Source organism: Poecilia reticulata, chromosome 6 (assembly GCF_904066995.2).
Source record: "Poecilia reticulata chromosome 6, P_reticulata-male-v2, whole genome shotgun sequence".
Taxonomy (NCBI): domain Eukaryota; kingdom Metazoa; phylum Chordata; class Actinopteri; order Cyprinodontiformes; family Poeciliidae; genus Poecilia; species Poecilia reticulata.
The window spans coordinates 24,962,690-24,974,132 of record NC_088835.1 but is presented as its reverse complement, the minus strand read 5'-3'; the positions used below and the strand labels follow the sequence as shown (position 1 = coordinate 24,974,132).

The window sequence follows — 11,443 nt, the reverse complement described above, 5'->3', positions numbered from 1 at the left end:
CCAGACAATGGCCTTTTTATTTTCATAGAGAACAGGTTTGTGTATGTTTTATCAATAGATTCACTCACTTGAGCCCTCTTTTTTTCCAGTGTATTTTATTTAAGGAGGTCACATTTTAACATTTGTATTTTGAAAAATAAACTATAAATCTATTTTCTTTCACAGTTATGGATATGTTTTGAAACCCTGAGACTGAAAATCTAAGGTGTAAAGTTTCTGACTCTCATCTGGATCACACAAAATGATCCAGATTTCTAACAGGTTCCCTTGTATGATTGGCTAAATGGTTCCATAAAAGTCAGTCAAAGTAAACTGAAAGGGGAAAAAAAGAACCTAATTTAGCTAAGTTACTTTTAGTTGCAAAGATCTGCCTTTAATGGACTCCTATTTTAAAAATTACCATAATCTCTTTTGAGCTGAAAACTAAGATTGTGAACAAAAAAGAACACCTTCATTATCCGCAAAGTGCCATTTGATTCAATACATTCCAAAGGAAACCCTCCACCTTGAACCCAAGCAAAAATCTTTTCATCATGGTACTGAAAGTGTAACACATATCTACGTACATACAGCGCCTTGCAAAAATATGTATCCCTTTTGAAGATTTACAGAATTTTTTTTGTCATGTTATTACAACAGACTTTTTATTAAGATTCACAATTATGCACATCTTTGTATTGGTCTGCAATTTTGGTCTGCGTGTCATTTTCTGCACACGCCTGTGCACAGTGGCTCTGGATGTTTCTACTCCAGACTCAGTCCACTGCTTCCCCCAAGGTCTGGAATCGGCCCTTCTCCACCATCTTCCTCAGAGTTCGGTCACCTCTTCTTGTTGTGCAGCGTTTTCTGCCACACTTTTTCCTTCCCACTGGGGTGCCTTGATACAAACTCTGGGAACAGCCTATTCGTTCAGAAATGTCTTTCTGTGTCTTACCCCCTTGCTTGAGGGCGTCAATGATGGCCTTCTGGACAGCAGTCAGGTCGGCAGTCTGACCCATGATTGTGGTTTTGAGTAATGAACCAGGCTGGGAGATTTTAAAAGCCTCAGGAATCTTTTGCAGGTGTTTAGATTTACTTTGTTAATTCAGATGATTAGGCTAACTGCTTGTTCAGAGAACCTTTTCATGATATGCTAATTTGAGACTGGGATTTTGGGTTTTCACGAGCTGTATGCCAAAATCATCAATATTAAAACAATAAAAGACCTGAAATATTTCAGTTGGTGTGCAATGAATCTAAAATATATGATAGTTTAATTTGTATCATTACATTATGGAAAAAAAAGAACTTTATCACAATATGCTAATTTTTTTAGAAGGACCTGTAGTTTTATTGTCACAAAATGAAGAAAAGGTTTAAGGTTTATGAATATATTTGCATGTCTCTGCATTCTTGCAAATAAATCTGTTACTGATAGATCAGAAAGTGATGTTTGGAGGAAAATCAGTTTGATTTAATGGGGACTGCTGTGAAAAAGTTTTAACATCATTTGCTGAAGGAAATTGGATTTTGCAAAGGTTGTTTTAGCCTTCAAGACCAATTAAAATTGTGTAGTGGACAGCTTTGGCTCTGAGCAACATATTAGTCATCATGGAAGAAAATGAATCACACAGTTTCATCCTGCAGTCTGGAGGAAACTTTCCTCTTTTTGTTTAGTGGTGATGGGAAATTATCTTTGCAATTGGGGGTGAATTGTTTTGCAGGTTTCTTTTTTTTTTTTTTTTTTTTGCTTCAGGAGCATCTCAGTCATCTGTGCACTTCAGGTTCCACTGATATGTGTCAAAATATCTCATTGTCGATGTTAGAAATGCTGTTGTTTTCACTTGAAATGTCTTATTTCATGCCTTAATTTTCCACACCACATTCCGGTCACCCTCCATATATTCACCAAAGCTGAGTGAAACGTAGAATGGAAAAAGATGACAGTGCAATTTGCTCCAAACCATGCATGGAAGATTTGTCCATTAAGTACAAAAGTTAGAAAGGAGGCTGCAAGGAGATAAGCCTTGCAGAAGTGAAGCAGTGAAGCAGAGGGAACACCTCCGAGACCCCGGCAACACAAAGACAGGTCTGAGCGCCTGAGCTGGCTCTTTATGTCCTTAAACATTAATTCCATGCCTTTTTATGGCAGACAAAGGGAGCAGGTTATTGAACTGACAGGGAAACCTTGGAGAGCCGCCTCCCAGAGCTGCAGACTATCAGCAGCAGCAGGAGAAACAGGTGAGCCCCTGCAGACAGCTCTCAGGGTCTGAACCTCAACAGACGGCTGCGAGTGCATCATCACGACGGGAGACCCTTGCTTGCATCACCTCGGTCTATTTTTAGAACAGCTGCATGATCCCCCCCCCACTCCCCCCCTTTTTTTGTCTTTGCACCTCTTCCTCAAGTGCAAGCTGCACCAACATGCAAAAAGCACAGTCTGTTTATCTTGAATGTTTTGATCAAAAGCTTGCATGCAGCCGAGCGTTTCGCTGGAGCAGCCACATTACGTGTGAATTATGCAGATGAAGAACAAACACCGGCTGCTGCGTTCTCAGGATGAACAATCAAAGGAAAGCTGAGAGTCTCTGGGTCCTCATTCAAATCCAGGAGAGCAGGTGTTTTATCCGTTCCCCCACTCTGACTGTCAGATTGAAGTTGCTCAAACAAGTCAAATCATCTGGCGTAATCTTGAACTGGAATGAAAATAGGCATCCGGGTCTAACCCTGCTGTGTGGATCCCCCATTGAATTTGTAATTATAGATGCCAATAACGTGCACATTGTGTTTAGAAGAAAAGGAGCAGGAAATGAGATGTCAGTTTCTATGATGCAGGCGTTTCCCCGTAGTTATTTTTTGGAGGAGATAATAAACAGTTCCAAGTTTGGCATGACAGGATGTCGAGCAAGAAAGACTGCGGAACAGAAAACGCAAGCAACAGCTTGGTAGAGACGGGCTCTATCCATGCACTGCTGGCGTTCAGCAGATGGAGGGAAGGAAAAGAAAGCAAGAAGTGATGCAGCAGAGAGGTGGGAAAAAAAAACGCTGTGTGAGTCCGAGGAAATTAGACGGCATGAAACGAAATGGGAGGTGAGAATTGAAGGAAAAGTGTAGAAATAGTGTGATGCTGCAGTTTTGAGCCCAATTTGATGAAAAGGTGTATGAAATAACATTGTGTTTGAAGAGACGCACAAGCATGTAGGATTTTTCGTAGGATTTCCAAAAAAGGTATTTTTTCTAGTTAAAAGAATCATCTTTCTATGTTGCTTTTTTCAGAAGTCCAAGAGTCAGTTTTGAATTAAAAAGCTGACATGAATATATGTTTTTTAAAGTGTATGTGCTTTTTTAGACATTTTCTGCTGCTATAAGCAGTGAATTATCACACCCTGTCCTGGATGGACATTTTTTTTATCAAGATGTCATGCAAATTTCAAACCATCCATCATTTTTATATAACCTTAGACTGAAATCAGAGCCATGGCGGCATCACAATGCCATCCAGTGGACGCATGGAGAATCGGTCCAGACCGGCTCTGCAGAAAAGCTGTTCTGGTTCCTGCTGCTCTTTGTCTGGCTTGTTTTAGTTCATCCTTTCCGTAGCACACAGAATTCAAAGACATGACTAAAACTGAACAGAAGGTTATGGAGTTCTGCAAAAATGTGTTAACCTCAATTTAAACCAGATCTTTTAAAGGATATTCTCCTACGCTTGAAGACCAGACATATGCATTGATTTTCCACAGACATCAGGTTCTTAGTAAGCTTGAAGTAAGATAAAAAACTTACAAGTAACTTTTCAGCAGGTTTCTTGTCAATAATTCTTTAGTACTGATTTTTTAAAAGATTCCTAGTTCCACTGGCAGATTATTTCACTTACAACAAAACATTTTCCCCATGTTACATGTGAAATGATCTACCAGTACAACTTAAAACTTTTTCATCCTCTTGTGGAAAAGATTTTGATCTCGGTGGATTTTTTACTGATTAAATAAAGGTTTAATAAAATAAAAATCAATAATAAGAAATGATTTACTTAAAACAAGCTCATACGTATTGCAGAAAAATTATTTGTATGTCAGTTTTTTTACATATACAAAGATATATGCACTAGAAACTGTACTAAAAATGTTTAAGATTTTGTGGTTTTTGCAGTGTATTCAGAAATTGATGTGTGTGTTAATGGTTTCAAACTAAATAAAACACACGAGATTTAACCACATGAATGAGTTCCTCAGCATTGGTTTTTGTATTTAAAGTATGAGTGGCTTTATGTGCTAAAGAAATAACTTAAATGACAAAGTGAAAGTGCTGAAGAATGACATAAATGTCATTCATCCGTCGCTTTGATAGGTCTTGAAAAGTAAGTTGAATAAAATGAATAAAGAAAAATCCAACTGCTGCGATATTGTTTCACATAGAGAACCAGACCTGGAAATATGCTTGCCTGAAAATGAACAGATGAAGTCATTTCAGTCTTAATCAATAAGACCCTCTTATTGCAACATGTCGGGTGATAAAGGAATAAATTACAATATAAGAGTCATTTTTTTCTGCTCGCTTCTTTTAAAAAGGCACCCGCATAATTTCACCTTTGATATTTACAGATTTCAATAATTAGATGTGCCTTTTCTTCTTTTTTTCACTCTCTAATGGCGCCTTTTTTCCTATCTGAAGCCGTCCAAGAAGCCTTTGATGGTTCTGTGTAACAGCGAGCTGTCTGCTGTGTTTTGTATTATTACAGTACAAATTGCAGAAAAGGAGCTGAACTGAACAAATTGCAGGAAGGAAGAAAGAGACTCTTAACAATGCCTCCTTGTGGAATAACATTACGCTCGCACCTGAAATAATTTCTATGCACTTCAGTTGTAATGTTCTGCCCCTGTGCTGAATCTCCTAGCAACAGAAATGTGTTTACCTACAAACCGGCTCAGGACAGAGAGAGACGAACAAACAACGTAGTGTTTAGACACAGGTGTGTCCTGGGTCAAGCTTTTTTCACACTCATCTCTATTTTACTTTTACCTCATTATATTCAGAGGAAATAAGGTGAGATTGCTATTGCTGCCCTTTTGCAGACATAAACTGTTTTTGTAAGTAGGAGATTTCTTTTCTTTCTTACAAACTGCTCTTAATTTTTTTCCAGTTGATTTGAAATCTAAAAAATGCACTCATTGCTACATTTATTTCAGGTCGCTGCAGTGTCAACATGCCTGAAGGATTTTTTCCCACCATCACTGTTAATGGCGAAGGTTTCTATGACGGCACACTGCAAAAACACACAAAATCTTACCAAATATTTTTTGTCTAACTTCTAGTGCAAATATCTTAGTACACTTAAAATACAACAAAACTAACTTTAAAGTAACTTTTCAGCAAGACACAGGAGCTTGTTTTAAGTCAGTAATTCTTGAATGTTGATCAAAAGTATTAGTTACACTGACAAATTATTTCACTCATAAAAATAATGTCTTGTTCAAGTGAAAAAAATCTAGTGCTTTATTTTTTTTACAATATTCAAGAATTGTTCAATTAAAACAACCTCATATCTTGCTAAAACGTTACTCTCAAGTTAGTTTTGTTGTATTTTATGTGTACTAAGATATTTGCACTAGAAACTAGAGGAAAAACTCTTGGTAAGATTGTATGTTTTTGCAGTGCACAAACAGATGTTTGGGCAGCCGAGGATTGTCATACCGCCTATTGAAGAAACTGAAAGGCGGGGATCACTGAACACAGCCAGTCAAGCACCCCCTAAAGGTCAGCTGAGGATGAGAAAGTCAGAGTACAAAAACTCAAATCGATCTGTTTCAGATTTATTCTTGGATTATGACAGACATGTTGTTGTTTCAGGCAGGATGTGTTTCAATTCCTGCCTTGGAGCCCCTGTTGCGTCCGGCTTTCTATCGAACCAAAGACCCGTTCTATCCTACCAGCCCAGTTTGGACCTTGTTGACAACCCTCACTTTGGGTAAGTGTCAGGGCAGGTAAGAACTGTCCGCCACAGCGTCAGCTTTCACTGTCCAGTGTCATCACTGTCCACTGGGAAACACTCAGGCAGAGATGTGAGTCAGGCATGGGTGAAAGCAAGCTATTTCTCACTCTTGCTCTGACCAAGTGACACAATAGTTCTGCTCTGACTTTTTCCTCTGAAAAAGTTTTCCAAAGTAGAAAACCAATCCCAGTTCAAATCAACTTTTATTTAAAAATGCATTTCATTGTTTCACTGTGTATTTGTTCATTTCATGGCTCTGTTTGCACACTGTGATGTGTGTGACTGTGTTTGATAAAGTCAAATACCAATTTTGATGTAGATGTCTTTGTATATTTTTTTAAGCACTAAGCACTGTGCTTTGAATGTCACAATTTCATTGCTAGTGTTTTAGCTCTTCTTAGTCTTACAGAAACTAATATTTTTCTACCCTTGGCTTGTGAAATAATTTACTGAAGTGCTGAGCCATGGCGCCATGGTAAGCTAGATCATTAGAAAAAAGTCCAGTGAATTTGTTGTTTTGTTCTAAGTTTCACAAAATGCTTTTTTAAACAGCCGTTGCTTCTGATGTGTTTCTTGAGACGCAGTTGTATTTTTTTTTCCTGTCTCCAGAGTGTGGCTAGCCGACAATTTCGTAACTCAGAATATGCGGTACTACCAGCGTCCCACCTACTCTGATGGCTCCACAGCTTTGCCAAGCCTCCTTAACAAACCCATGACCAGCGGCTTCCATCAAGTGAGCGCTGTTTGCCACACAGAGCCTACTGTGGATCAGGTACTACAAATTTTCCTCTACATTATCCTTACAATTCAACAGACTTGAAACAATCATGAGCTGTCTATCTCCTGCCTTTCTTCAGACAGAGTACCAAAGAGTGTTTGTGCCCCGTCGCTTACCACCAGGTAAAAACTTAGGTTGTGGCTGCAGACAGATGATAAGATGAGACACGATAGAGACGCTAACAGATGTCCTTGCTACAGTTTCTCGCCACATGAATATGGGTCCAAAGCTGGAGACTGGGTGCACTGAAGGAGAAGACCTACAGTACATCACCTTTCGGGACAAAAATCCTGCCACTGTGAGTATTACTTAATAGTAAGCAATCATATTAACATGGTGAAAGTATTCATGTTCTCAAAATATTTAATTGGGATTTTATGTGTTACAAAATATCCATAGCTTTGATGATTTTTAAATCATCAATGCTATGATGATTTGAGGTAGCAAATCATCCACAGCTTTGAGGTTTAAGAGAAGGGCTCTTGCATGATGCATGCGTTTCGACATGAAAAATTGAAATGTATGGCACTCATTTCAAGCCTCTGGATCAATACTTTGTGGAATCAGCTTTTTTCTGCAGATACATTCTCTAATCGTCTCTAACAAGCCTCTGAGGCCTAGAATAGAGAATAAATTACACCCAGGCGGATTATTTCAACTAAGTTAATTTGATGTTTTAAAGTGAAGGTGGCTGAATTCATATGCATGCCACATTTTTCATATTTCTATTTGTAAAGCATTTAGCAAATAACATGCAATTTTTATTTCTTTTCCACAGTTTAAACTACTGAACTACTGTCTGTAGGTCTGTTACATAAAATATCCCCCAAAATACATTTCAGATTATGAATATAATGGCAAAAAATGTAAATATATATATATATATGTATAGATATTTGTTACTCTTTGAAAAAATAGATCCTTAAATTTATATGTATCTTATAGTATAGAATAAAAAATCCATCATTGTCCCAAAACGGGGAAATCTCTTAACTTATACTCACTGGTTCACAAGCAGATGCTTTCATGTTTTTTCCTCTCCTGATGTCTAATGTCACCTTCTGTCACTCCTGTCTGTTCTCCTTCTGGTGCTTTCAAAGCTCAGAGAGTAGACTGACGTAAAATTAATTTATACAAGTCTGAGCTACAAAACAGCTAAAGAAAAAAGTTGCTTTGCAAGATTCGTATGTGGCTTACTACTACAAGCAACATCACAAAAAAAATTCAAAGTCATTCCTCCAAATGATTACATTATTTGGTTGTATATGTGATCCTCCTTTACTTCTGAATGTGACTTTGTCTATTTGTGAAGTGTTTCCCTTTCAAACTGTGGCCGATTTGTCCAGGTGGTTCCGCGTCTGATCAGAAAAACAGTGATGGGGAACGACTACCTGTCTCCGACATTTAAGCAGGTTGAGCCACATCCACTGCAACTCCCTTTATACTGGACAAACAAACACCCACATTTTTTGATATGAAACATTAACTTTTGTTTTTTTTCAGGGAAATGAACGCTTGCCAGGAATATGCAGCTGTTCCTCCAGAGAAACAGGGTATACAGGTGGTGCCAACGCCCTCTTAGTCGACCCAGTTAGTCCCCATATTCTCCAACTTGTATTTCTCTTAAGCTGCTGTTATTGTACAAGTTTTTGACATGCACTGTTTCATAATATTCTAGCGCCTTCATCTGCCACAACTGGAAGTGAAAAGTCGTGTACCACTTGTGAAGGCTTCTGGAAACAGGGTTTGTTTTGTTTTTTCCAATTAATAGATAATCTCTTTTTGATTAGACTTTTTGTCTTTACTTTTATTCCTTTCTCTTTTAGGAGCCCTCAGGATTTTGCTTAAATATGCCAAATGAAATTTTCTCTAAGGGACCATTGGATCCGTTACACTTCACTACACATTATAATCACAAGTAAGTGTTTTTTTTATCTTAATACTTTTGGTTGTGGTGTAGGACTTTTTAGATGCTAAAAAACCTTTGAGCCAGACGTCCTGGCTTTGAAATGTTTTGTTGATAAACTTTGAATTAGTAATAAATCATTTGTTCATCATTCAAATAATTTATTCTGCGATTGATTACAGTGATTTGAAAAAGTACAGATTTCCCTTTTTCGATGTTTCTTTTGTACAAAGTGAGCTATGGAAATTTAGATTAGATTTTTATTTTCCTAGAATTTTAAGAAGAATGTTTTTCTTGTTTCTTGTTAATTTGTGGTATCTTGCTACCCTAATTTATTTGTGTTGTGCATCAGAGGGAATTTTAACTTGACAAGAATTATATTACTTTCCAGCTTCTGCCAGAAGGACAGGCGCACTTTTTATACCTCATCAATTGTCAACGCAAGCCAAACAATGGACAATGGCTACAACAAACGAAGCACAGACAGGTGAGATATCGTCACATTTTTGCCTGGATAATATAATATTGTGCTCATTTTTATGATTCACATGTCCTGTTTTTTTGTTTTTTGTTTTATTCCACAGGTTCATATTGAAGCATTAGATGTTTTCACTGTTTTAAAGTAATCTGCATGTCTTCTCATCTCAAAAATAAAATCAATTATTTAAGCATATCATTTGGTCTTTACTTTTTTGTTTATAGAAGAATACAAACTCCAGATGTACATGGAGAAGATGCAAAACTGCATTTTGTTTTGGTTTACTTATAAAAGCCCATCAGCTGTGGGACTGGAGGCGCTGATGTGCTGACTTTAAAAGCACCTTGTTGTCACTGACCTACAGAGAATGAGAAGACTGTAAACTAAGGTGAAAAATGATTCCACTCAGACCGAAGCAGACTCCGATTTGCATGAACCTCTGCAAACTCTCAAGCTGTTGTGCCACCCACGGCTGCATGCAAAAAGAGTCACCAACAAATCTGGACTAAATACATAACAGTCCAAGTATGACAAACTGTGTATATTACAACTTTATACCACTGCTCTACTGCATCTTCTGTGCTGACATCAGAATATTTGACTTTTTCACATTTTGCAATCCTGCAATTACATAGTGCAAATGATTTTTTTTTCAGGGTTTGTATATGGCAAATCAGCAGATATCACCACATAATTCTAATGTTGAAGGCAATTTAACTATTTTTTTTCTACAAGGCTGAAATTTAAAGTTGAAGGGGAGATCAGAGAAGTTAAATATGGGGAGAAATTGGAAGAACACTTCCTGACCAGGGTGGAGGTTCACCTTCCAGGAGGAAAACAACCCTAAATGTAAAACCACAGCTACAATAGGTTTAGACAAAACCATTTTAACATGTTAACTCATTTTGTTCCAACACCTAGATTAAATTAATGGAAAATATTTGGCACTGGTTACTCTCCATATAATGTGACTTTTAAACCAGTTTTTAAAGACAAACTGACAAAAATGCCAATCTCTAGTCTAGACGAACAAAGCTGACAGAGACTAACAACCAAACTCAGTGGTACCAGCAGTGGCATAGCTGATACCACTGTTGCCTTGCAGCAATAACCTCCAGGGGTCTTTCTGCATGGTGTGTGCATGTTCTTCCTCTGCATATGTGGTATGTTGGCTTCTTCTTTTTGTCGAGAATGCACAACTGTAAGTTTAATTGGTTTCTCCAAATTGCTCATAGTTATTAGTGTGCACATGAATGGTTGTTTGTCCTGTGTGTCTCTGTGTAGTAAATGCTCCTATGAACCTGAAGGGACAAGTAGCCATAGACAACGGATGGAAAGATGGTTCTACAAATTATTGACCAATACGAATGCACACCACACTTCTGTTCACTTCACAGTTGTCCACTACTTGGTGCGTTCGGTCCATCAGTTGATCTGAGGGACCAAAGTATGAAGTAAAATACATTGATCTTTTTCGTTGTTGAGCAACAAAACGTGAAAAAAATTAAGGGTTAAGAACGCTTCAGCAGTCGCACCTGTCTAAGAAGAAAATCGATCCTGTCAGGACAATGAAAAAGCTCTAAGCAGTCAGAAAGGAGGCCACAAACATCTGAAGAAATTGTAGCAGGATGTTAGCAACAGATCCTTTGGGTCCTGTGGGTTGAGGTTGGGTTACTTCCCACAGATGCCATCAGATTCCTATTAGGGGAATTCTGGAGACCATTAATAGTATTTTGGAGCTCATTTCTCACATTCCTGCATCTTATCTATTAATACCACCAACGTTATTAGACACAGAGATAGAAACTATTGGTGCATGACAATTTAAAAGGAGCAGTGTGTATGTTCTGAATTGTCCCAATGCAAATGTAATGAGATACTGTCACATGAGTACACGCATTAATATTCTAACACTAGATCAATAATTCACTCTTTTAATGAGATGCAAGAAAAAAGATCTGTGCAGACACAAAGGACTGGATTACGCATGAGCCCCACATGAATAATGTGCTCAGAGATGAGAGGAGAACAAGGGCCTGGGCTGTATAACGTCAAGAAAAAGAGTAATGTCACCGTCTGTGACAAAAAGAAGAGCACAACATTCATGACACAGCTGAATTTCTGCCCAGCAGGGTCCTTCAGGTTTGTCAGGGCACAAAAAGTATTCTGCTTCATCGTTTTCTGTGTCCGCTTCATGTGTGAAGCCTCTTTAAGGACTTACCTTTTATGGTCAGGCACCCCAGCTATTCATCCCTCCAACGCTCTTTCTTGGCACTGACACTCGTGTCGTAAATATTGTTTTAAAATCTT

The 11,443-nt window shown here is 38.0% G+C and overlaps 1 protein-coding gene across 2 annotated transcripts; it reads left to right on the top strand.

The window, feature by feature from the left end:
• Positions 1-4,888: 4,888 nt before the first annotated feature.
• On the top strand, positions 4,889-9,328 carry saxo4 (stabilizer of axonemal microtubules 4). 2 transcript variants are annotated; one of them, XM_008412121.2, is made up of 13 exons: positions 4,889-5,025; positions 5,169-5,228; positions 5,635-5,736; positions 5,830-5,947; positions 6,581-6,743; positions 6,829-6,871; positions 6,950-7,047; positions 8,096-8,161; positions 8,253-8,339; positions 8,428-8,493; positions 8,576-8,667; positions 9,047-9,142; positions 9,240-9,328. In XM_008412121.2, the coding sequence occupies exons 2-13, from the start codon at positions 5,186-5,188 to the stop codon at positions 9,256-9,258; spliced, it is 993 nt and encodes a 330-aa protein (XP_008410343.1). In that variant the 5' UTR covers positions 4,889-5,025; positions 5,169-5,185; the 3' UTR covers positions 9,259-9,328. The 2 variants fall into 2 exon arrangements, with proteins under 2 accessions (XP_008410343.1, XP_008410344.1); XM_008412122.2 differs by having other exon boundaries at positions 4,889-5,069.
• The last annotated feature ends 2,115 nt before the right edge of the window (positions 9,329-11,443 follow it).

What these genes read in the sequence shown, in the direction of transcription:
- saxo4 (XM_008412121.2), top strand. Translation starts at nt 5,186, where the DNA reads ATGCCTGAAGGATTTTTTCCCACCATCACTGTTAATGGCGAAG. An exon ending in GTTGACAACCCTCACTTTGG is followed by an intron (nt 5,948 to 6,580) that starts GTAAGTGTCAGG and finishes TCCTGTCTCCAG; the next exon opens with AGTGTGGCTAGCCGACAATT. An exon ending in ACTACACATTATAATCACAA is followed by an intron (nt 8,668 to 9,046) that starts GTAAGTGTTTTT and finishes ATTACTTTCCAG; the next exon opens with CTTCTGCCAGAAGGACAGGC.